Here is a 26756-nt window from a genome sequence, read left to right as displayed (position 1 = left end):
TTTCACCTATCGCGGGGGGTTCTGGAACGCAACCCCCGTGATCGAGGAGGGATTACTGTATTTGGTCATAACAAAAAGCGCTTTGCATGGTGGAAGAAGAACACCGCATTCCAAGAAAAACACCTGCTACCTACTGTCAAATTTGATGAAGGTTCCATCATGCTGTGGGGCTGTGTGGCTAGTTCAGGGACTGGGGCCCTTGTTAAAGTCGACGGTCGGATGAATTCAACCCAATATCAACAAATTCCTCAGGAAATTGTTCAAGCATCAGTTACAAAGTTGAAGTTACACAGAGGTTGGATATTCCAACAAGACAATGACCCAAAACACAGTTCGAAATCTACAAAGGCATTCATGCAGAGAGAGAAGTACAATGTTCTGGAATGGCCTTCACAGTCCTCTGACTTGAATATCATTGAAAATCTATGGGATGATTTGAAGCAGGCTGTCCATGCCTGGCAGCTATCATATTTAACTGAACTGGAAAGATGTTGTATGGAAGAATGGTCAGAAATACCTCCATTCAGAATCCAGACACTCATCAAAGGCTATAGGAGGCGTCTAGAGGCTGTTATATTTAAAAAAGGAGGCTCAACTAAGTATTGATGTAATATTTCTGCTGGGGTGCCCAAATGTATGCACCTGTCTAATTTGGTTATGATGCATATTGCATATTTTCTGTTAATCAAATAAACTTAATGTCACTGCTGAAATACTACTGTTTCCATGAGGCATGTCATATATTAAAAGAAAGTTGCTAATTTGAAAGCTCAGCCAATGATAAACAAAATAGTATAGCAACAGAAAGTGGACCTTTTAAAGACAGCGAGCTCCTTAAAAAAAGTGAGAATGAACAGGCACTCAGAAACATCGAAAACTACAGAGACAGGGACAAAATATCTTAGAAATGGGGAATCTATGTTTTCTGAAAGTGAAAACGTTGCTGCTACAAAGTAGATGTATTCTGTAAATTGAAATGTTCCTGTTCCCCCATTCTAATAAGAACAGGCACAGTATTTTTTTTCATTTGTAAAAAATGCTTCACTTAAGAACACAGTGTCCTATTTCATGCTAATGTATAGCATGACTGTAAAAAAATAACTCTGATGTAAAAGAAAATTAAAACCTTCCAAAGTTTTTTGCAAATGTTACTCCAAAATGCCTAAAATATAATGAGACAAACAGTATAAAGTGCTATAGTATACTATTGGCATGTAAGTGACTAGAACGAGCAAGCTTTTACTCTAATTATAGTAGAGTCTCGCTTATCCGACATAAACGGGCCGGCAGAACGTCGGATAAGCAAAAATGTTGGATAATGGGAGGTGTTAAGAAGAAGTCTAGTAAACGTCAAACTATGTTATAATTTAACAAATTACCTCGGAACCTCGGTTCATGAACGTCTCTGAACACATACAAATCGGGTTATGACGAAAAAGTTTGCCTCTGTCCACACTTAAAATATACTTAAAATATATTGACCACACACTAGCTATACGAACGAGCCAGTTTCCCTTTCAGTTTGTGCGCGCCGATGATTTATGCACTTGTTCAGTCTCTCCCTGTGCATTCCCTGTGCAGCAAGACAGAAAGAGCGCGAGAGAGAGACACAGACAGACAGACACACACACAGGCACACGCACACACACACACGCGCATGCGTGAGAGAGATACAGGCGCATGCACACACACACGCGCGTGCGCGCAAGAGAGACACTGGCAGGCGCACGCACGCACACACACGTGCGCGAGAGAGACACAGGCAGGCGTACGCACACACACACACACACAAGAGAGACACAGGCAGGCAGGCGCACGCATGCACACGACAGAGAGAGACAGCTGCACACACACGCGAGCGAGAGAGACACAGGCGCACACACACACACACACACACTAGAGAGGGCTTGTCACATAATCCACTGTAATCATGTTTTACAACAAAACAGAAAAATTTAACTGAAAAAATGAACTTAGCAACAAAAAATGGACTATGCACACGTTCGCAACTTGCAGTTCTTGTTGTTGATTGATGCATTTTTTATACCCAGAGATCCTGTAAAATCCACCTAGTAGATTTAGTTCAATTGACAATGATAAGTTTGTAGTGGAAGTGAAGAGAACCACACCATCTATATAAAGAAATACTTTTTGTTCCATTTTGTTCCTTTCCTTTCCTTGTAATTCCTTTTTTCCAGTTGTTGCTGAAAAAGGCTAGGCAGGGGAAAAAAAATTTGCAATAGTGGAAACCCTAGTCTGGTTGCAGGCTCTAACAAGAAAGCAGTCAAAACTTATACTGTTAACACAAAAGAAAGCTTCTGTACTATAGTACTAAAACTTGATCTAAACATAGATATTGGATTCAACACAAAATTTGCACAATATAGTAAACAGATACTTAAATTATATTGTAGCTTTTTTTGCATCTAGAAATGCCAAACCTGGGAGCTAAGATGCTGAATGGGTTATCCATCCATCCATTTTCCAACCCGTTGAATCCGAACACAGGGGTCTGCTGGAGCGAATCCCAGCCAACACAGGGCACAAGGAAGGAACCAATCCCGGGCAGGGTGCCAACCCACCACAGGACACACACCAAGCACAATTTAGAATCGCCAATCCACCTAACCTACATGTCTTTGGACTGTGGGAGGAAACCCATGCAGACACTGGGAGAACATGCAAACTCTACGCAGGGAGGACCCGGGAAGTGAACCTGGGTCGGGTAACTGCGAGGCAGCAGCGCTACCACTACGCCACCGTGAATGGGTTATATAGTACATAAAGTACTTGTCAGAAATTTGCCACTTGATGCCTGCCTTTAATAAAACCAGTTTGACTCTGTAATGACTGTTCATGTCCAGAAAAAAAATTAAACCAATGATTAATAAACTGGAAATGCATGACAAAGCTATAATTCAAACTACAATTTTCACAAAAATTCCTAAATTTTCTGATGAAAGAATAAATGCAGCTACTTCTTTATATCACAAAAATTATTACATACCACCTCCAATTTTTGAAGAGCCACTTCTCTAGGCTCTAGGTATCTATGTCAATTATTGTTCAGACATGCTATCCACCATCACAAGAATCCCACATTAAATATATTTTAGGCTATAAGCATTTTCAGTGCATAAAAGAAATTATTTTAGCAGTAGGCACACTGCATTGAAAAGTTTATTTAATGTCTCCATATTTTATTGCTGCAAAAGGGTTTCTTACAGCTTAGAAAATAACCAGAAAAATCAGAAGATGTGATAAACTATATGCCATAGAATATATTTTGCAATTTAAGTCTTGCATAAATTGAATCCCAAAATACAAGCTTCTTTTTTTCTTGTTCAAATCAACCCTATTATGTGTTTGGGTACAGTAGGAAATGCAGAAAAGGTACCTTTGAGAAAAAATGTAATTGACATTAAACTACTTGTATTCAGTTGTAGTGAGTTAGTTTGTATGCCTTCGGATAACTAAGCCTGTTTCACCCAGACAGCACACTTCTATCAAAATCCACACATGTTGAGCTTCCATAATTGACACTGGCCAACTGCTCATGAATTATTAGCAACATATGATGTTGACTGCATATTAGTTATTACATGAGTGTAATAAGGGCACAAATAAAAGTTTATTAGCCAACAATTTATGGAGCTTTAAGGCATTAAAGCACAGCCACCTGATATATATATATATATATATATATATATATATATATATATATATATATATATATATATATATATATATATATATATCAGGTTAGTGACATTCAGTTTATTCATAGTTAGTAAACTTCCTGTTATGGTGAATCCGATGTAAAGGAAGAACACAATCATTTTTTCACACTGCCATTCTTTTAATGCCTTTTTACAAACCTGCAATGCAGATGAATTGCTGGGTTCAGGTTCACTACCCAGCATACCTTTCTCCTTTCTTTTTCGAAACTTTCTGAAGTAATCCTGGATGAGGAATGTGGCATAGAATTTACCCACTGTGACTTCTTCCTCTGAAATATGACATTAAAAAAAAACAGTTTTAATAGTATGTATATTCTTGTTCAGACGTACACACAATCATTTTAAAAGTTTATAGTAACAAGTTGTTAAAAAAAAACCAGAACAGAGTAAGAAACCTTACAATCTCCACCACATGAAAGCTCTTCATTCTTTAAGTATACAAAGCACCTGTGTAAGTACGACTGTCAGTATCTACTCTGATATTTTATGAAGCAACTAATGCACACACACTAACAAATTAGGTATTCTATCACATTAAAATATGCAAGTATTAATTTTGTATTCCTAATGCATTTAGTTCAATATAAGGAAAAAGAAAGAATGCATATCATGGAAGTATCAAACAGTTACCAATTAACAAAATGTTAACATCTTTGAGATGTGAAAAAAACTGGAATAGGCAAAGAGAAATAAAATACATACTCTATATAGATAGTGGCCAGTTTGACTGGGCTCCTGGGTCTGTTAGACTGCAATACAAACTGTTGTGTCCTTACACTACTCACACAAGCGGCAATTTTTAAACAAATCATTTTGGAAATTCACTATTATTTCTATTTATTGTGCAAGTTTATGGGTGTTCTGAATGTTTTATAACCTGCAGTACATTGTAAACGAATTGCATGTGTATGAGACAGCCGGCAGCTCAACCCGTAAGGGATGCCCCTAAGATGGAAGGATGGGGGAAGGCAAAACACTAGATGGCAGCTCCCCTGGAGTGTAACAGTGCCCCAGATTTCCACAGATCATCTTGGGACTTGGAGTTCGGTTTCTCAGCCCTGTTGGGTACCATGGGTGCCACCTTGAGGAGCTGTGAGAGGACCGGAGGAGCCGAGTTTAATTCATAGCCCAGAAGTACTACCAAGTTACGTGGATGGGAGCTCTGAAGTACTTCCAGGCTGATTAAAGAACTTTAATTCTCCATCTGACCCAGGTCAAGGACTATTTAAAGGACTGTTGGAGACCCAGCAAGTGAGCTGGAGTTAGGAGGTAGAGGATAGAGCTTGCTGGGTGGTGTGGAGGAGAGATTTCAAGAATTAAATATTGTTATGTTTATTTGTTTATTGTGGTGGAGATGCTTTGGGCACTATTTATTTAAAGAGAAAAAATTAAACAACTTCTTGCTGCTTTTTAAAAACATGTTGTCAGTGTCTACGTGTCGGGTGTAGCGCCATCTAGTACTACACATGTAATTGTGATAGGTGATGCCCTTGTGGCACCACTTTTCACCAAGAATAACACCAAAGAGGCCAGAAATAAAAGAAAACTGACACATTTGCTAACACGGTAAGAGGGATAAATGAAGATGTAGAAGACAAGGAACAAATAAGCAGAAAAACAATAACTCTGTAACTTTTCTGGGTCTAGTTATGTGGCTGATGACTTCTCATTTATTGAGTAGGGTAACTCACATGAAGTATGGAGTAATATTTCAGACAATGTGACAGGCGGCAGGGTCCCATGCCCGGCTGGGACGCCCATTCAACACTGGATCCGGGGGAGCGGCCTTGGGATCCACTCTTTGTCCCCCGGAACACGTGGTGGCAGCACTCCTGGGTTACATCGGGGCCACAGGTGTGGGACTTCAGGACTCAGACCTGTTGGGCTCCGTGGCCACCACCTGGAGGAGCTTCACAGCTTAACGAGACCCTGTGGGCTGGAATGCAGCCACACCTAGAAGTGCAGCCTAATTAGGCCAATTACCACCTGGAGCACTTCAGGGGAGGGCTACAAAAAGAGCCTGCAGCTACTACTCAAGGGCCAGAATCGGGAGGAAGAGGACGAGGTTGCCAAGAAGGAGTGGTGGTTTGAGAAGAGAGTGTTTTGTGTGTTTGGTGCTTATCTTTAAGTGCTTGTGGGACTGTGTATTGCCTGTGGGGTTCACGGGGAAGATATGCCCCACAGGTGAAGAAAATAAAAGTCTTGTGCCATTTTACACATGCCTCTGGAGTGAGTCTTCACAACACATTGAAATAAATAAATACACTACAAGTCAAACATTTTAGAACACCTCAGTTTTTCCTGTTTTTCTTCAAATTTAAAAAAGTGACATTTTGGATTCAAAAGTGTCATTTGAATCACCTGAAATGGTAAAAAGGTATGCAGTAAACTGCCAGAGGTTTAAATTTAAAGTTTAGGTTAGCAAAAACTGAAAAAAGGAAAATATCAGAATATTGTAAATGGGCATTCTTCAGGGAACAACTAAAAGGTTACAACCTACAGATGTTCTGAAGCAATTAAAGTAAATTAATCCTTGCAAGTAAAAGTAAACAAATTGCACAGGTGTCCAAACCTCTGCTGATTACTTAAAAAACCCTCTGTCTTAAAGCAGACTTGGAACAGAATGGGTTACTACACCTCTGAAATACTACTTGGACAATGCTACATTGTAGAAAGTTGTAATTTCCAGTGATAATGGCAACAAAAATGGCAATTAACAAATTAAATGAGACAAAGCATTCCTTTAGAAGTGTTGGCCTTTCATTAAGAGAAATTGCAAAAAAAAGTGTCAGTGAGTACATTGGTGTCCTACACATTCCAAAATTGGAAACTGGAAGAAACTCTAACAGGAAAAGATCTGGCAGAACCAAAGTCATGACCCAATCAGAAGATAAGTTTCTGAGGGTCACCAGCTTGTGTGATAGGTGCGCTTCACAGCATAAAAGCTTCAAGCAAAGCTTTACTGTGGTCGAAAAAATTAAGTCACAGTTTCTATTGTGAAGGGGAGACTTTGTCCATTCTGCAGTAATCCCCAATTGATATTTCAAGGCCCTATTTTGTCCTTTGAGGGATGGCTTTTTTACTGCCACTCGCTCTATCAAACCTGCAGCACAAAGTCCATTCTTCACAGTAGAAACTGTGACTTGCTTTTTTCGACCACTGTTAAGCTCTGCTTGAAGCTGTTCTTTGAAATGAACAGTAAAATTAAATTTGATGTGCAATTCCTTCACAAAATAATAATCTTTCCATAAAAGGAAAAAAAAAATAGCACAATAAAACAATAACAATTTACACTATGAAAACATAAGTACAAAGTACATATACATATACATATAGTGCAAAGTTCTCTACCAGGAGCACTTAATGGACTGATTGAGTGTGTTTATAGCTCTTAGGATGAAACTGTCTCTGAGCCTTGAGGTCCATTCATGAAAGGCACTGAAGCATTTTCCAGATAGGAGAAGTTCATACAGACTATAGCATGGGTGAGTGGATCCATGACGATGCTGGTGGCTTTTCTGCGGCAGTGTGTGCTACAGATGTCCTTCAGGGCTGGAAGCTGCACCCCAACAACACTATACAGCCTTCCAATCAGCAGATGTGCAGCCGAAATACCACACAAAAATACAATGGGTTAAAATACTCTCTGTGGTGCAGCAGTTGTAGGTCAGCATACCTGTCGAGGGAGTCCAGATTTTTTCAACATTATTAAGAAAAACAGCCGTTGCTGTGCCTTCTTAAGCAGTCCCATGGTGTTAGGTGTCTATGAAAGGTCCCTGGTGATATATATCCCTAGGAACCTAAACCTTTATACACACTCCATCCTGACCCCACTAAGAAAACTGGAGAATGATACTCATCGTATAATTTTCTGAAATCGATAATGAGCTCCTTGGTCTTCCCTGTATTGAGGGATAGGTTGTTCACTGAGCACAATCTCACCAGATTTCACACCTCCCCTCTGTAGGCTGATTTGTCGGGCGCTGTTATTATTTTGTCTATCTCCATTAGGATACTACTGAAGTTAAAAGAATTACGAAAAAAATATTCACAGCTTTGTCCAGTATTAAGCAACTCTGTGTGACTATAAGAACGATTTGCACTAGTTGTCCATAACAAAATTAAGAGAACAGTTAAATAACAAAAGAAACATCGAGAAGAGTGCGTCTGAATGCGCCTCCCTTTTTTAGCTTCATCATTCTTGAAGCTGTTGTCCTGTGACCTATCATGCCTTCTGATTGGGTTGTGACTTTGGGTCTTCCAGGTTCCAATTGCCTTTGGATTGTGTTGGACACTGACTTTTTTGCAGTTTTTCTAAATGAAAGACCTATACTTCTAAGGGTAATAATGTTCTGTCTCATTTCATTTGTTAATTGCTGTTTCTTGCCGTTATCCCTGGAATATTGTCCAAGTAGTACTTCAGAGGGTGTAAAAACATAGTTTGTTCCAACTCTGCTTTAAGACAGACAGATGTTTTAAAGTAATCAACTGATATTGTGACATCTGTGCAAATTGTTTGCTTCAACCTGCAAGGCTTAACTTACTTTAATTGCTGCAGAACATCTGTAAGTTGTTACTAGTTGTTCCCTGAAGAAGGACCATTTATCATATTCTGATATTTTCCTTTTTTCAGTTTTTGTTAACCTAAATTTTAAATTTAAAATTCTGGCAGTTTACTGCTTACCTTTTCACCGTTTTAGGTCATTCAAATTTCACTTTTGAAGCCAAAAAATGCAATGCTAAGGAGGTTAAAGGGGTACAATGCTGATTAGGGGCTGCCAAGAAAAAGGACACCATTCAGAAAGGCATAGGGTAAGTAAAATCTCACAGAAGACCTGAAGGAAAACAAGAGGACAACACTGGAAGACACTGAACCACTGTATGCCAGTTTGTGAAGCCAGAATTTGTTAGACGACTAAAAGTGAAACCTTCAGAAGCACCAAGTATATTTTGACTGAAATCTGTACTTCAGGAGAAGGGTTACTAACTGAGAGAGTGATGTAATGGAGTACTGACAAGTTGTCAGAACACCTCCAGAAAGACAGGCAGCAGAGGGTTCCTATCTGGGGAAAATGAGACCAGATGTTTATGGTCAAGGTCAGGGAAGATACTCGAGGTGGGGGCCAGAGTGGTGGCAGAGTTATATACACTAGAGGGGCAGCACATGATTCATGACTGGAAGCATTTTGACCCAGGTCAATGAGCAGCTAGGGTGCAAGTACTGGTATCTGTGTTTCCAAATAAGGTCCGATATTAACCTTGAAGTAATTCGAGAATACATTTTTGAGCCAACTAAGGCTCTGAAGTTGGGAAGTAAGTTGTGGAAAAGATTCACAGGAGCCAGCAAGGTTGATGTAAGTTTTATAAGAGTAAAATGAAAAGAGTGAGACAGAGACAGACAGAGAGAGACAGAGAGAAATGAATAGTAGATAAGAAGGGATTGCTTTGATGGGACACTTGAAAATTGAGCATGTAAGAAAGAGACAAAGCAACTTCTTGTAAATGAAAGTTCATTGTAGTGACAGGGTTAGCAGCAGTTAAAATTAATCCAAGATAGATAGCACAGGAAAATTATGCAAAAAGTACTGACCCTCACGAGGTGGAATGACCTCATCCAAAATCTTTGGCTTCATTCGTTTCCAGATCTTCCTAATGACAACCCTCAGTTCCTCATTGGCTTCCTCAGGGTTGCCTGCATACAGTAAGAGTGGACATACTTGCTGAAGTAACAGAAAATTACTCATTCTAGTATGAGCATGTAAGAGAAGGCAGTGTGGGAAAAGTTAATAAGAGACCATAAAGATCACACAAAAAATAATGAGGACTATGAAGATATATATATATATATATATATATATAGAGAGAGAGAGAGAGAGAGAGAGAGAGAAAACTGGAAAGCAAAGCATAGAACATAAAACACAGAAATGCAAAAATAAGTAGCACTGGTAGCAACAGAAATATATCAGCACACAGAGACACTGCAAATACAGTGTGAATTTGACAGACTATATGAGTGTGTAAATGTAACAGGATGATAAGATGCTTAGGTGAATGAATATTAACTTTGAGTAGACAGAAAAAGTAAAAGAAAAGACACAAGAGGCCAGGACAAAATGGTCAAAAACTCACCATCTGTTTTTATCTTCAGTGCTGTACGAACCAAGGCAAACAGTGTGGCATTGAAGGTTACTGTCCCATCACTGTTCAGGGGCATGTTCATAGCCACGAGCCTCTGCAAGAAGCAATAAAAAAAAAAAAATAAAACAATGTTAGCATTTACATATTTTCAGCTTTAAAATCTATATCTAATGGATCATTATGGCACAAAAGATTTACCTTGCAGGCAACTCTGTGCGGACACAGCTTACCAAAACCGAGAGGTGGTTGAATTCTGCGCAACAGAGCTACTACGTCAAGGTGTTTGATGCGACCTCTGAAAAACACAATTCAAATACTTTTCAGCCCATATTCTACATACATTTTGAAAGTTACTTTGTCTCTAGCAAAATACTGTACTTTAAATTAAAATAACTTATTGGAATATTGTTAAAATGGTTTCATAAAACAGAAAAATGTACTAAAATAAATTGCTAAATATGTTTTATTTGTAAATAAATATTGTATATGTAAGTAAATATTAAGTAAAATATAAATATCTAGAGAAGGGCTAATGAGAAAAACTTTATGTGAACCAGATCTCAGAAATCAGTTACTTAGAAGGAATAATTACGTTGCTTCAGGGTCATATTCTGACCAGATCCTCTTAAACTCATCCAAGTGATGTGGCCCAAGAATCGACCAGTCCCTTGTCAGATAGTCAAAGTTGTCCATAATGACAGCAACAAACAAATTAATAATCTGGAAAAAATAGAAGATTCAGTACTTTGGTCTCGAAATTACTTGTATAATAATTAACAGAACCCAGCTCTATGTGCTTGAAATCATCACTTTCTCTATTTAAAACAACTTCCACCATTAAGCAGATTAATTAAAACAGCACTAGAAAACCTTACACTTCTATTCATGTCCTCTTTACTTCAAGATAGTTAGAAATGACATTCTTTTCTCTGAGCTCAAGTACAGAGCTTGTCCATACAGGTACCATGCTGCCTCTTTATAACTTAGTTTCTGTAATCATTAGCATGTACAATTCAGCTACTTCTTTTCCATCTTCAAAAAACTCAAATATAGTTGAAAAATTTTCAGAGTTCAATTTCTCTGCTTTTGAAGATGTAAAAGTCAAAATATACTTTTTAAACTTAAACTTAGAGTATTGTTTTCCTAGTTGAGTGGCCGAGGCTGTAAGTGGCCTTAAAAGAACTCAAACATTAATGTTATTCTTTTTAAATAGCTAACTTACACAATCTGTATTACATTGTAAAACCGTTTTAAACCACCTAGTCACAACAGTGCAAAAAGGAGAGACTATATAGTGTAGAATTAGGTGAAAAATTATGAAAGTGGTGCCATATATACAGCAACAGAAATAATACCAGTAGTTATATGAGGTATGTTATGCCAAAAAGTCATTCAGCCAATCAGAGTCAAGCATTCTAAAAGTGACAGGTGCTCTGTTTGGACTGATTGATGTATGAGGAACATATGAGGGTGTGCATATCACTGCTCCTTGTTGGGCCTTCTCCTCCTAAAGGATACTGGCTTCTAGTGGAAGTCCTGCCTTTGAAGGCATTCAGGTGGTGGATACAGAAGTAGGTGGGGAAACACCTGCGTAGCAAAACATATTCTAGGTGGATAAATACCTCCACATTTTAGGATTTAAAGTTCTGTTGCACCTCTCTACTGTGGTGGCTTTCATATACCTCCAGGTGACAAAATGCTGTGTCCTGAAAAGGATTTGCAGAGGCAGGTTGAGGAAGATGGCTTCAAACCTGCTTTTATTTTAGGGGGCACAGAGAACCCGTATTTGGAGAGGATTTCTGTGGTGGTCAGGTTAAATTTAATGGTTCTATGGTGCTGTGAGAAACGTCTCATGTCCACTAAATCTGCTTGTTATTGCTAGTCCAGGTGGACACCACTGCCCTGTTCCTCTCAACTCTAATCCAAGCTGGTTTATGCATGAGATAGGCATACTGATTGTTTAGCCATTTACTAACCTTTTTCAGTTCAGCCTTGCACCCCATTCCTTCACCCTTCTCCACAAACTCTCCTTCCTTCCTAAACTCCCCAGCTCCTCTGGCCAATAATAAATCTAATGCCTCCCTTACCATCCACACACACACACCCACAGGCATGCAAACACAGGACACATCGATGCATACACATTTCTTTCTTGCCCACAATGTCACCAAAAATGGATGCCAAATTGTGGTACTTTCCTACCCAATCCTAAAAAGCTAAAGCCTCCTTCACCAATCTATGTTTATATCCACTATCCACCCACCTCATATACTACTAATAGCTCCCCAAGTAACAACACTAGAAACTCAAAAGCTATGCTTAAATCTCCCCGCTGTGAAAAATATTCTATACATATTATTATACTGTAGAAATAACGTCCATATTTCTGTGTCTTGCTGTAAATATTCCAGCAATCTTACCTACATAAAGCCTAATGTTTTTGCCCAGAATGGAAGTGCATTACTGCCTGTAAGCTTGACAAAGATGCCCTGAAACATTCACCTCCTATTTTCGGATCCTTTGCTTGGACAATGTATAGCCAACCCTTTTGACAGTCAGTTATGAACAGATGAGCTCTTAGCTGCATTCAACTGTCTTAAATAATCAGGCATTCAAGAATAGACCCTGCTGGTCATTAATCATATAAAATGTTCATTTCACTAAGAACTTAGTGGGATATAACCTTAATTTAATACATACCAAAAAGGCACATAGCATAAAGAAGCTGATAAAGTAGATGATAGCAAAGTTACTCCCACATGAGAATTCTTCTCCAGGGCCAAAGTCTGACTCTGGATCACATCGCTTTCCAGGAAGGCTAGCCAGCATGATTTCTTGCCAGGCTTCTCCTGTTGCACACCTGGTAAAATAAAAAAATATCATATGGAATGCTTTACTGAAAATTGTAGGGGTAGGGTTTATTAATTATTTAGTTTGTGTTTCACCACATACATAAACAAGTGAATTGACAAATTAAAGATTATTTTTCAACTTCCTGAAATAAATTTAGACATGCATGGCAAATATTCTGTTCATAATCCTGTATGGTCCCATAGCCATATTCAATAGCCAACCCTGCCCTGGAGGCGAGACATCCATTGCAAACAGTGAGACTGTAGCCTTTCATGTCATGCTGGCCTCCTCAAACATTTGCTGAGTTATATATGAATTGGTGTTTAAACAATGAAAGAAAAGCCATAATAAGAGCAGAGCGCTGAGATGAGAATAATGATAAGAACATTTTTTTGAAATTTAGAGAAATGATCAGAAAAAAACAAAAATTAAAAACAGGTAGACCTAGAGGCAAAATGTGATCAGTGTTTAAACCATGGCTTTATTAATGTTCATAAAATGTCTGCTCTGTATTGAAATTCAGGGCATACTTTTAAAACCTGCATCAAGCAATTAGCTGACATATTCAGTGACATCTTTAATATTTTGCAAAGAAAATATATAGCTCCTGCTTGTTTCAAAAGGGTAATTATTATACCAGTAAACAGCATAAAACAGCATGTTTAAAAAGCTGTTGAAAGTGAAAATAAGAGTAATATTATAATTGCAGACTATTGATTATTTTTCACCACTTCAGAAAAATGTCAATATTCTTATGTTCTGTGTGAAAGGAGTAGAAGTCGCTTTTTAATTTTAACAATTAAATTGAGCAGGGTGTTCCAAATTACTTGTCTATGCTAAAGCCTTTGGAGATGGCCAGTTATCTTAAATTGTGAAAATGCTGAAATGAGTATGGCACTGACTTCCATGGCCTGCCAAATCAAGATAACAAAAGAGCCTTCTGGATTCAATACACAGTACTCACTGCCTAAAACTGATTTAGATCCCGAATAAGAACTTTTTGTAACATACAAATCTTGTCTAAAGTTAAAGTTTCTTCATGAATGAAGTCCCCTGATTATGGGGCCTACAAGATCCAATCATGCATCTTTAATTTCCCTATCTATACATATTCTATTTGAAAGAGTTGTCAGGAATTATACAGTGCAATACACCCAAACCTTTCCCTTAAAAACTGCTTCTGCTAAGGCAATTGTAAAAGAATTGGTGGGTTTATTTTCTCATATGTGTATTCCTAAAATCAGGGCACCTCACTCACTTATTTAAGGAAATAAACAAATTATTAAAGGTGAAATATTTCAGTAAATCAGGAAATCATCTGCACACTGAAGGGTTTGTAGAACATTACAAGAAACCTTTACTTGATATAATAGATAATAGTGCATTCAGAAGGAGAAATTGGAAATCATCCATCCATCCATCCATTTTCTAACCCGCTGAATCCGAATACAGGGTCACGGGGGTCTGCTGGAGCCAATCCCAGCCAACACAGGGCACAAGGCAGGAACCAATCCTGGGCAGGGTGCCAACCCACCGCAGGAAATCATCCTTGTCCTGCAATTTTTTTCATTTACCTTTTCTCAACAGAGACAACTGGGAGCTCTCCTAGACAATACAAGAGAGATTTTGGAGGACAGGTAAGTTTACATAGGAACATTATTACACTGCATGCTCAAACTGCAAGACAGACTTGAACATAAATTCCTTTGTTAATTAACATTTAAGAGCCATCTTTTTCAGGCTGCAATGGCTATATACAACAACTGCAGGACCTTAGACTATAAGTTTGACTTATGGGAATAGATACAGTATGTCACTAGTCACCAATAAACTTCCAGTCAATACTGGCAGCTCCATGACAAGGGTCATATGAGATTAATGAAAAGAAAGAGAAAGTTTAAGCAAACTGTACTGTTTAGCAGCCTGATAAGTGGAAAATAGATTTATTATACCAATACATTATACTCCTGGACTCTTAATGATTCAGAGACTAGAGTGGTAACTGGGTTAATGAGAGAATTCTTGAAAAAACTAAAAATATAAGTGGGTCACATCCTAACTTTAAGGATATTGTGAATGGTAAACCAGCTTTAACACATTTCATTTCACATGATATTCACGCCAATTTAGGATTAGTGGTATGTGGTAATCCCTCACAGAATTCCTGAGGCAAATAAGGCAAGAGTAGAAGCATTTAAAAGAATTTTAAAAATCATCAAAAGGGAATCCAAGCTCCAACCAAATCATACATTGCACAAATTTGAAGATTCTTGATGCTTTTTTTACCGACTTCAGAAAACTCAACCAGCTTTCTCAGTTCAGCGTCATTCCAATGGTAAAGGCAGATGAGTGACCTTACTAAAAACCTAGTATAAGTCCAACACATTTCTACCAGTAATGTGATGCTTCTAAAAAATGCCTTTAGCACACTTAGTAGTCAAAGGCAATATTTTCTTCTTCTTTTGGAGCTTTCTAGGACACCTGATGACTTTGCAAAATCTGATATACATCATGATCAAACAATGTAGTGGAGAATACTTTATACATCTTCTTGTCTATATGGAAGGAAAATTTGGAACATCAGCAGAAGAACCCTTCAGTTTGTAAAAGAAACTGGTCTCCACATTAACACAAATAAATGCAAATTCAGATACAGCCACGGTTAGAATACCCTTTTATTAATCATTTGACATGGAGCTAATCATGGGTCATCACGTCAAAATTGTGGTTCATGTGTTTATTTGATATTTGGACTAAAGTCTTCACACATTATACAGTTCTTGTCATTTTTAGTATAGTATGGAAAAAAATTCCGTTTTATATCAAATAACGATATATTATTTACCCTCTACAATTCCAGGCATCTCACAACCAGATAAAAAGACTTTAGCTCTGAGAATTTTCTCTGCGACTTGAGCTGCGTCGGTGGGGGGGGGAATGGGATGGTAGGCTGCTTGCTGCTTGTGCTGATCGACATATTTGCAAAACAAAAGACTCTGATGAGGAGAGGTGTGAAGGAATTTTTTTTTTTTTTGTATTACGAGTTTTTTCGTAGGCTTCAGGGATTCTAGTGTTAATACCACTATGACAAACATGAGATCAAATTATTTCTCTAGTTTAATAGCTAATAATGGCCATAAACCTTTATTACTGTGTCACACACATGTGCATAGGAGGCAGCTAAAAGGACCAAAAGAAGATAATTCCACGCCAGGCATGTCTCCTTTATCTCTGCAGACCAGACACAGGAAACTCTGCCTGATTCTGATGATGTCACTTTTTCTGGCCCCACCCTGATGACAATACTTCTGGATTCTGGGGCACTGATGATGCCATTTCCGGTCCGCAACCAGAATGCCACTTCCAGTTCCTGCTCCAGATGACATCACTTCCGCTAACCAACCTTAAAAAAAACCCAACCACCTCTTTCCAGTCAGTTCTGTTATGGACTTAATTTGTACATTTCTGTGCAAGTATACGGGTGGCTGTCCCAAACCTCTTTTTGGTGTCAAGGTCTATTTATTTCACAACTGTTTAATTCAATAGATAGATTATCCAATCCAGTTAACAATACAATTATGATTCTACTCCTGAGCAATGTGAGAAGTTTTTAAACTATGTTTAGAATAAGACATTAGAGATCAGACTGGTATATTACAGAAATAGTATGTGTAAGACTAACAAATTATATTATTCTCAAGACTAATGGAAATTGGATACTGTATTCTTATTTTTCTTGGTATTAGCACAGCTTTCAATAGTGTTGGTCATGTCATCTTGGTTGACATTACTAGAAATCTCTGGCACAACTCTGTTCTAATTCAAGTTTTACCTTTATGAAAGACATTATTGTCTTATATATTGACTAACTTCTGTAGTCCCAGTTAGTGATGGTGTGCCTCCAGGTTTAATTTCCAGGTCCCTTCTGTTATATATTTATTTTTGCCCTTTTGGGATTTATTGAGAGACACCATATACTGTATCTTAATTCAATTTTATGTCAGTATGAATTCTAATGATAATAAATATATTTTCGATTTACTGAATTGTATCTCTGAGATTAAATGTTAGATAGCAAGCAATCATTTCAAAAGATGACAATTTTGAGATTTTCATTATTGGCTCTAAAGGACCCAGAAAACAAACACATCTGCAGCTGAGCTGTCAATTTAGCCTAAAATGAAGATCTGAATACTCATATTAAAAATAAGTACATATTCAAATATGTAAACACGTTCAAATTCAAGTATAACTTGAATATTATATATGCTTGTATAGTACTCTATGTGCTTTTTTATTTTGTGTTAATAATAGTTTTACTTTTTTGCTAACAGTGCATCTGCAAAGCATACCATTGTCGTGACTCATATACAATTAAAATAAGCAGGTGAAAATGTCAGCCTTCAAATGAAACATAACTGTGTGCACAAAGTGATGTGATCAATGAGATAGCAGAACAGGCACAGTTTGCACACTGAAACCTCAGAGAAAATTGCTTGTGATTGGTCAAACACGTTAAATACAATTTAAAAATAAAAAAGCAGCCATTGGACAACATATAAAGTGCATGAGAACTGACCCTACTTAATATATTGTAACATGGGATGCCAATTGAGTGCTATGGGCAGGAGATGGCAGTAAATGAATAACATATGGGACTATGGAACTAAACTAAACATCCATTTCTTTTTTTTCTTCCTCTAAAGTTACAGCAAAAGTATAATACAGGTGATCATAATATTTGTTTTTATTACACCTTTGTTTTAGGCATTGTATTTTAAGCATGGTGTGTCAAATCAGCAGTTACATAAGACATAGACTGCATGTTAACTGTATTTTGGCTGAGATAACTAAATGAGCATTGCTGATATTGAAAAGCCTCTTTAAAACTGACTTTTACGCCATTCTAATAACAAAAGGAAAATAAAAATATGATACTTTTTAAAAACAGTAAAACTCAGAATGTTTACAAATTCTTGATGAAGAAATGCAAGTCTGATATGTGACCTAACCTCAAAATATTTGTAAAACAATATTGAAAAATATTGAAAAACTTGTATTAACAAATGTTTTCATGAATGTAAACAAGGCTTTTTTACTCTTCCTCTAAAATATAGATAGACATGTAAATACACAGGACTGTCACTGTGGGGTAGCATAAATTTGGAAGACCTTGAAGGGCTTGCCATGGAAAATTTTGGAAAGCACTGGTCTAGAATTTTGGGAGTGGATTTAAGAGTTCACCTGGAAGACAGGAGAATGAGGAAGAAAAGGTCAGAATATTGGTACAAGGTTATAGAAGTTAGATAGGTGTCAAAAAGGCACTGGGCTTATATAAGTGCACCATTACCAAGAGTAGTATAGTGCTATGTTCATTTTTTTCTTTGAGTTAACCCTTTGTTTTAGTCTTTCCATTATACCCTCTCATGCAAACCTTATTTACCCTGGTAAATTTCTGGGCATGGCACACACACACTAGGGACAATTTAGGATTGCCAGTTGCATCTAACCTGCATATCTTTGGACTGTGGGAGGAAACAGGAGCACCCAGAGAAAACCCACACAGACATGGGGAGAACATGCAAACTCTATGCAGGGAGGACCCGGGAAGTGAACCCAGGTGTCCTTACTGCGAGACAGTAGCACTACCACTGTGCTATCGTGCTGCCTGTTTAAAAGCTCCAGTTACACCTAATTTTATCTGAGTGCAATAACTACAAAGTGAGCACAGAACACAGACCTGAAAAGTAACAATACAGCTTGAGGGAAAGTCTGGAAGTTGTTGTTTCGGTTGATTTGAGTTGAATCTTGCAAAGCAATTTTTCCAAAAGTCTAAAAGAAAATGAAAAAAAAAATCCAACAATGTTAGCACCACTAAGTATAAAAGATAACAAAAGACGCCTTTACTCTACTATACCTATCACGAAAAAAGCACTTCTTTTCACACTATCTAACCAGTGTAGACTTTGTGAATCAGTCCATCTAATACTGTATATTTTTATAAATCTGAAGTATTTTGTGGATATTCAAAATAAAAGTGTAAACCATACAACTTTGAATTATTAAAAGTAATATACTACATGTTCCACTCTTCTACACTATTACAACAGTATAATAATTTTTGTTTTTTAATATTTAAATAATTAATACATGGTACAGTAATGGAAACAGTAACCAATAGCTGCAAATGGTATCTATGCATTTCATAAGCCAGACGTTTGATTTCTTTTTCATAACTCCTAAATTCGTTTTTCATTCCTATTGACATTAAATATGACTACAGAAATATTAAAAGATCAAACACTGAGAGTATTGTAGACTAATATGACTATACAGTAACTTTAGATGCAAAGCCATCTATACAGGAAGTACATCCTTCCTTTTGCACTTCTCCATAATATATTATTATTAGTGAATAGTTGTGGAGGTGGAAAGTAACACTAAACTAACTCTTTCCTTTGACAATGCACTCTCATACAATTGTTAATATGAGTAATACCTCCAAGATGAGTGCAACTTACCATTTCAGAAATAATGGTGAATGGCTAAAACAAAGTATTAGACAATATCTGCCTAAATCAAACTCTTTGATAGTTTACCCTATAACTGATCCGTTTTTTAAATTTACAGAAGTTTTTGTATTATACATTTCCAGTGTGGCATGTTTTCTGTTTTAAATTTTTTTTCAGTTACACAGCAATGTACAGTAGTCGTTGTTAGAATGTGAAAGTTTTCTTATACAATTAAAGTGTAATTAAACAAGTGGAAACACATACAGGTATTTCAAATTGATCTCTTCAAGAACATTGTGAGGAACTTGTTTACTACAGCATTTTAAGGATTTCATGTTTTTTTACTCTATGCATATATGAAGGAAAAACCTTTGTAGTAATAGGGCAGAACATGTTAGGAGGATGAATTCTTACCTGTTTATATCCATTACCTTTGGTAAGAAGGCCATATTGTTAAAATGTCTACTATTGTTTCAAAGACAGACATGTTTATCTGCGGTTTTATTTATGGCAGATGTACTAGTGAATTCAAGCTGAGTAATATAAGAAAAGTATAAGGAAATGTGTAATTATAAAATTTAATCTTAAAATCTAGGATAACCCAAAGTTACAGTTTCAAACTAAAGTCAAACAAGGGGTCTTACGCACATTATTATTATAGTGGACTTATTTCAAGAAAATGCAACAATTTAATAAGTATTGGTTCATATAAGACATTAACTTTTTAAAAGCATGTCGATACAATACAATACTGCTTGCAATTATCAATTTAAAAATTGTACTTGTATAGCTTACAAAACAATGTTAAATGCTTTAATTTATTTAATGCAATATAAGACTGTTAGCACAAATTATGTATTTTGTAAGTTGGAAATACTAATGACCAAAAACAAATAGCATAACAATTGACTAAAAATTGCAAATCATTAGTACTCAGTAAATCAGAATCAGAGGTAATTTAAACTGAATTGGACATGATACCTGCATTCCAATGACAGCATAGATGAAGAAGATCATCGCGATCAGCAGAGCAACATATGGCAGGGCCTGTAAACAGAACACAAAAAACTCTGAGTTATTTAAGGCAGTTTAGTTCTAATAAATGGTTTTCAAGCAAACATTAAATATCTTTGTTAAATTGTTTTTGGAAAAAAAAACATATTTAAACCTGAATGTAAAACAAGATGAACAAGCACACTACATCAAAACTGACCATATGCTTGGTCATGGGTTAACACATTGCAAATATTTTACGAAATTAACACAAAACCAAGTAACTGAGGTGTTTACCATGAAAAACCAAGAAAATTACACATACAAAAGAAAGTGAAAGAACCTGAGATTAAATACTCCCAGTTCTGTCTAAGGACTCTTCAATATCCCATAAATTCATGCTTCTATGTTCTATAAAAACATTTGAGCCATCTTTTAAATCTTCTAATTACTTCAGAAAAAAGTAGTGCATGGTAAATGCAGAACTACTAAGGGGCCCATCCTGTCAGTTCTGCCACTAAGTTCAGCACCTAGCTGTTAAACCTTTTCTGGTAAAACATAAAGCCCATTTCTTTGTGTCATATAACTTCAGACATGACAATGTCAACTGGATCCATTCAACTCCTTAACTAAGAGTTAACACTGGGGTAGGAATTCCATCTATGCTACATCCATTGTATGCATTTTATCCCTAAAGGATATCTGGGCAAGTTGCTCTAATTTTCCAATGATAATGTACACTACAATTTTTTCAAATTCAGCAAGTTGAACTTCAGGTACTGAAATGGTTCGCTTTTTATACAACAGCTTACTTCTGTGAAAACAGACATGAAGCAAAACTGGCATTGTATTATTCTTTTTTAAAGTGTTTACCTGTTTTAAGTCTAGAATTTCTATAATTTCAATATACAATTAGGTAAAGCTGCTGTAGTATTACTACATAGCTGTTGCTTCTCTCTTCTAATTAAATTTTCCTTTAATATTATTGTACATGACAATGATGACTCTGTGAACGTATGGCTTCCTATGTGTTTATCATTGGTACTTTATCCTTATTGTTAAGTCTTCCACTTTAGTTTGTCTAGTTTTGTAGGTGTTTTCACACACGTTGATAGCTTTTAAGAAAGTCCAACAAGTTTTCACTAATTTTGAATTAACTGTTATCTTTCTATATCTTTCACTTGAGGGTGACATTTTCAGAATTAACCTGTACATTAAGCCAGTTCTCATTTGCCTGGCATGCCTTTAGGGCAGATGATCAATCTCACTTCTTCAAACCCTCCTTAAAGTAGTATGTCTTGCTTTCTAGTATGCCTGTGCTTATACAGGCAGAACTTTTGACATAGCAAAGTTCCATTAACACTCAGACAACTATATCTGGGAATCAATTAATAATTTCTGTTCTTTTATACTAGGGCTTAACATTAAGGAATAAGTTGAGACTTCCATGACCTCTTATTTTTTGTGTTATGTCATATTCCCCATAGCTTCTCCACATTGAGTGTGAATTAACTTACTTGACTAATAAACAATATTAATATATTTTATACCATTTAAATGGCTTGAGCTTTCCATCTTGAGTGCTCTCAGTGATATGAACTTAAACCAAAAGAAACTAAGTTTGTGTCTCATGGACCACGCTGCTGCCTCCATCTTTTCACATCTAATATTGTTACTCAGCAGAAAAGAGAACAGCTGGTGTAGGTATAGACATTCACTTATGCTCTGTACACAACTTGCTCTTGCAAAAATTGAAAACAGCAAAAAAGCTCTCAAAAGCACTGCATAGAGAATTAGTGGAATGTAAAATTCAATTGTAGATCAGATGCTAAATAAAAATGTAAACAGACATCTTCAAGCAGCCTACAATCTGTATATTAGCAAAGCAAAGTATTCTCATGGTAAAATCTGTGGTAATTGTGCATAATCGTTGCAATGCTCTGCCCACAGCCTTCCTGAACACGGTTCCAAAATGTTAAACCATTATCTTTTGTAATTTTGAATGTGTTACTGCCACACACACACATCCAATCTATTTTATTTAAATTTCAAACATTTATATTTAAAAAAAAATCAGTCAAATTGTTTTATATTTTATAACTTGCATAATACATAATAGTAATAAAAGAATATCTTACATGTTCTAGAGCTGTCTATGTAATTAAGATTTATGTGATGAAATACTTTTTCTCTTTTCTGTTCACTGCAAAGGTATTTTGGAGGTGTTTTAAGAACTGAAAACAACTAAGACATTGTTGCCACTTTGTCACTACTATTTATAGTAATATACATATATCAATAGACAATGCAATATATATATATATATATATATATATATATATATATATATTGATGAATGAGAAAATGTACAATGCTTTTGTTGTATAATTGACTAATGGAGTCTCCACAATATTTATCTGTCAGCCTTCATCTCACCTCTCCTTCTGACTCAGGACTGTGTAAACCTCATCCATTAGTGACCCTTACACGCATCTGGGCCAGGATTCAGGATCACTTCCAGGATCAGAGTGGTCCCTCTCCTGTTGTAAAACCATTAAGTCAGAGCTTCCATTAATAGCTCCATCACTGTACCCTTGCAACTAATCTTAAAAAGCCATTTTACTTGAAGTGGCAAAATCATCCTTTCTAGTTCCTGCCAAATTCTGTACTCATAGCAGTCTGAGGTACTTGTGAATGACCTCTGGCAATTTCTTTATTACCTTACACTCTCCCTCTCTCTCAGCCATTGCTGGTTTACCAGCTCCTATTATAGACTTTCTCAAATTACGCAACCCATTTTGTAAGTGTTGCCCCAAGTGGAATCCCTTCTAATGTAATCTCTGCACTGACAGGACTCACTACCAAGTTGCATTCCCTGTCTACCCACACTGACATACAGATGTGAGTATTTCACTCTTTATTTAGTCGCTCTTGAGTGCTCTCACTGTCCTGAAATGCAATATTGTACCTTATGCTGCAGACACCTCATTCATAGTCAGGAACCCTCTGTTATCTAAAAAGTGCTTAGCAAACAGGCCTGTCAAAAATGTAGCTTTTAAAAGCATTACCTGGAAGGATTTAATGAAGGTCCATAGTAGAGTCCTTATGCCTTCCCCTTTGCTCAGGAGTTTGACTAATCGCATTACACGGAAGAGACGAAAGAATGTGATGGAGATTCTGGAACTGTCCTCTGAACTCTGAAATATGACGTATAAGAAACATAATCAGAGGATGCAAAAAAACATTTATTTTTCAGTCATATTGAAAAAACAACTTCATACTGTTTTTTTCATAAAAATAGTATTTTCTCATTTGTACTGTATACATCATCTAGTCTTTTTTTCATACATTCTCCAGCTGGCTCCAGGTTTGCATAGGTCATGCCTCAGCCCCAAACGGTGTAAATCAAAAACCAGCACTGGGTGGAACCAGCTGGGGGAAGGGGACATCTGTCCCTTGGCGCAGCATCCAGGGGGCGCCAAATTGATGTTATGAAATTTTAGAATGAAATGTTTTCCATTCTTAAATGCACTAAAAAGTAAATAAAAAAACATTTGCATACTCAGTCCATCACTCCATCAGTATGAGGATATCTTTTTCCTATGTTTTTGTCACTTTCTGATTTCGAAGCACGTATTAGTTCTATATACCCAACAGACAATAATTTATCCCCTCCACTACTCTAACATGCTTGACTTCCACCCAGAAACATTTTTGACGTTATTAAACAGGTCGCACGACTGACATGAGGCATTAGTGTATCATTGTCTAAGTTGTTGCAAACACCATTTCTGTGTGCCAAGTGAGTTGTGTTTATGTGTTTGATAGAAAATTGATTGGGCTGTGGTGAAGTATTCTAGTAGATGGCTGCAAAATTCTAGATGTTTCCCCGTCATATGTTCGTATGAAAAAATTGTAAGTAATGCAGTTTTTATAAGTATATAATTATTTTGCATTATAATTTGCTATATATTTTCTTTCAAATCATTTCTAAATGCGGAAAACAAATTTTTTCTTACAAAAACTAATGACGGATTTAGATTTTAAAGAACACGAGGCGGCGTTATCATTTTTGGAGACATATATGAAATTTATTTCTGAAAATACTATTATTTTAAATAAATTTTAAGAAACTTTCTTTTCCTTCCTCATTGCATTTTTGGCGCTGAAAACCCTAGCTACTCCTCTGGGTGGAACATTAGCTTATCGCTGGGAACAATCAACTGGGTCAATTTACTGTCATTAATTAACTCTAATGATCACATTTCTGTAACCACAATAGTTAGGAATAACCCATGAATATATGGCATATACTGTATATATGAAGCTATGAATATATATAAGCTACTTTGCCTCAAAATAAATGAATCACAGCTTGACCCAGGCCACTAAGCGATAATGTTTGTCAACCACATCTTGCCATCACAGAAGACTTGTGCATTAATGGAATGTCATTGCTTACAGTCAACAAAAACAGCTTAATTTTTGTTAGGTGCATTATTGCAATATGAGTGCAGTAAATTGCTCCTATTACATGAACCGGAAACTGCTGGCTTCCAACATAAAGGGCAACACAGAAAAAAAACTCGGCTGAGATATTCCTGAACTGTTGTCCAGTTCCCTGAGAAGTGACAGCAGGCAGCCAATATAAACTGATGAAAAGTCAAAAAAGTTGTTTGGTGCAAATACACAACATTGGCCTGCTTAAAAAGGAACTAAAGTACAGTCTATACAGCATATTCATCACTTTTGAAATGTAATATATTTATCACCCCAACGCACATTATAATAGTGGCTTGGTAATCTGTATTAATATGTGTGCAAGTCGTCACTTAGCTGGTTTGGCTTCATTTTCTTATTTTATCAAGGGTGTCGCGTTTCTCAGTTTCTCCAAAATGTTCTGTATGCATGGATCAGAGCTGTTGCAAATATATCCATGCTCCCCCATCAAGTCTTTCTTTTATAAATCCTGATGTTTGCATCAGAAGTTGCGTACACACATTTAAAGCCTCTTTTTGTGTGTAAGCAAGCTTTATAAATGATTCCCCAGTTGATATATTCAGTGACACTGACATATTCAGTGATACTGTCATGTGTGAAAAAGTGGCTGCTGTTCCTGACACACTCAAAACCAGCACATCTATGCCACATTCAAATCTACTTAAATTTAAACATTCAGTTTTGCCCATTTTCCCTCTGAATTGCACTTATGATTCAGTTAGTTGACATCTACATAGTGGCTTTAAACAGTTTTTCACTATATATAGTTTAGTTCTTTTGCAGAATGAGTAGTAATTATATAGAAAGGGCCAGTTAATTGGTCATCCATTATAGTTGCTACTACCACTACTCACTACTATAAGAAACAATCAGGACTTAATTATAAAAAAGCAGCTACAAATATACAATATATGTGCAAACATTATGGGCAGTTGCACAGCTGGTAAAAAGGCATAGCTAGGCACAGTAAAAATATATGTGAGAGACAAGACACAATGATCATGAATAAGTAACATATTTTTTAGATATTAAGATAATGTAACTTCTAAGTGCCTTTTATGCATTCAGTAGATGGATTCAATGTATTTTGTTTCTTATCCTTTTTAAATCAATGTAAAATCAACAAAAATATGCAAACTGTTTGCCGCAATTCATTTTACAGGAAGCTCAAATAATTTTTATCTAAAATTTGCCCTTGCTTCTCTTTTCATTTGACTGGCCTTTAACATCTTTAAGATAATATATTATTATTATTTTAAGTATTTTGAAGTAAAAATGCCACCTCGTGCTCCATGGCCAATGTAAATGCCCACATCTGAATAAGATTTTTAAGAATTTGCCATGTCATGACAGCACTGTAGTAACAAAAAGTCTTTTAATCTAATAATGACAATGTATACATTGTACAAGATGAAAACAACAAAAGGCACCACAAAAGAAGAAACAATAAAACAAAAAAGTGTAGTGAACAGACAATCATGGGAAGTATAGCTTACCTCTCCGACATGGCCCCCATTCTGAGAAGATTGAAAAAGTCGAAAATGAGAGAAAGGATGGACAATGAGAGAGGACATGACTTTACGATGATCAGACACACCATGAACAACAGAAAATGAATGGTACCTCAGAGAAAGAGCACATGAACCTACTGTTCTACCTACAGTTTCTGCACAGTAACTAAACTTCTGGGGGTAATTCTTTAGGACAAGGCTATCAACAATCATGGCATGCATGCATTTTCATTGAGGATAAAACAGTTTAGCAATACACAATAGTCATCTCCAGTGACCAGAGGAAATGGTAGCAGTCTGGCAAGACATTTTCTGAAATGCGAAGACAATATTGTAAACAGTGGATTTGTATCACTATGGTGGCAACACCGGAGTCTTTGAGTTCTTCTAAAACACACTCCCCATCCCAGTACTCACACTGACTTCAGTTACTGCAATATCAACCACACTGCCAACTACGATCAGAGCATCAAATGTGTTCCAAGCATCGCAAAAGTAGTGCTGCCAAA

General features: G+C 36.6%; 1 protein-coding gene across 1 annotated transcript in view; it reads right to left on the bottom strand.

Annotated features, from left to right (window-relative positions):
• Positions 1-26756, bottom strand: part of LOC120542743 (voltage-dependent L-type calcium channel subunit alpha-1D-like) — a 210354-nt gene that overhangs the window by 34454 nt on the left and 149144 nt on the right. The window contains exons 31-40 of the mRNA XM_039775380.1: positions 26665-26748; positions 23305-23433; positions 20225-20290; positions 18472-18563; positions 12579-12738; positions 10471-10598; positions 10077-10173; positions 9870-9972; positions 9331-9432; positions 3879-4009 (exon numbers count right to left, since the gene is read on the bottom strand). Of these exons, the coding sequence (XP_039631314.1) occupies positions 3879-4009; positions 9331-9432; positions 9870-9972; positions 10077-10173; positions 10471-10598; positions 12579-12738; positions 18472-18563; positions 20225-20290; positions 23305-23433; positions 26665-26748 (1092 nt within the window). The remainder of the gene's footprint in view (positions 1-3878; positions 4010-9330; positions 9433-9869; positions 9973-10076; positions 10174-10470; positions 10599-12578; positions 12739-18471; positions 18564-20224; positions 20291-23304; positions 23434-26664; positions 26749-26756) is intronic.

This window comes from Polypterus senegalus, chromosome 13 (genome assembly GCF_016835505.1).
Source record: "Polypterus senegalus isolate Bchr_013 chromosome 13, ASM1683550v1, whole genome shotgun sequence".
In the NCBI taxonomy this organism is placed as follows: Eukaryota; Metazoa; Chordata; class Cladistia; order Polypteriformes; family Polypteridae; genus Polypterus; species Polypterus senegalus.
This window is presented reverse-complemented; position numbering and strand designations above follow the sequence as displayed.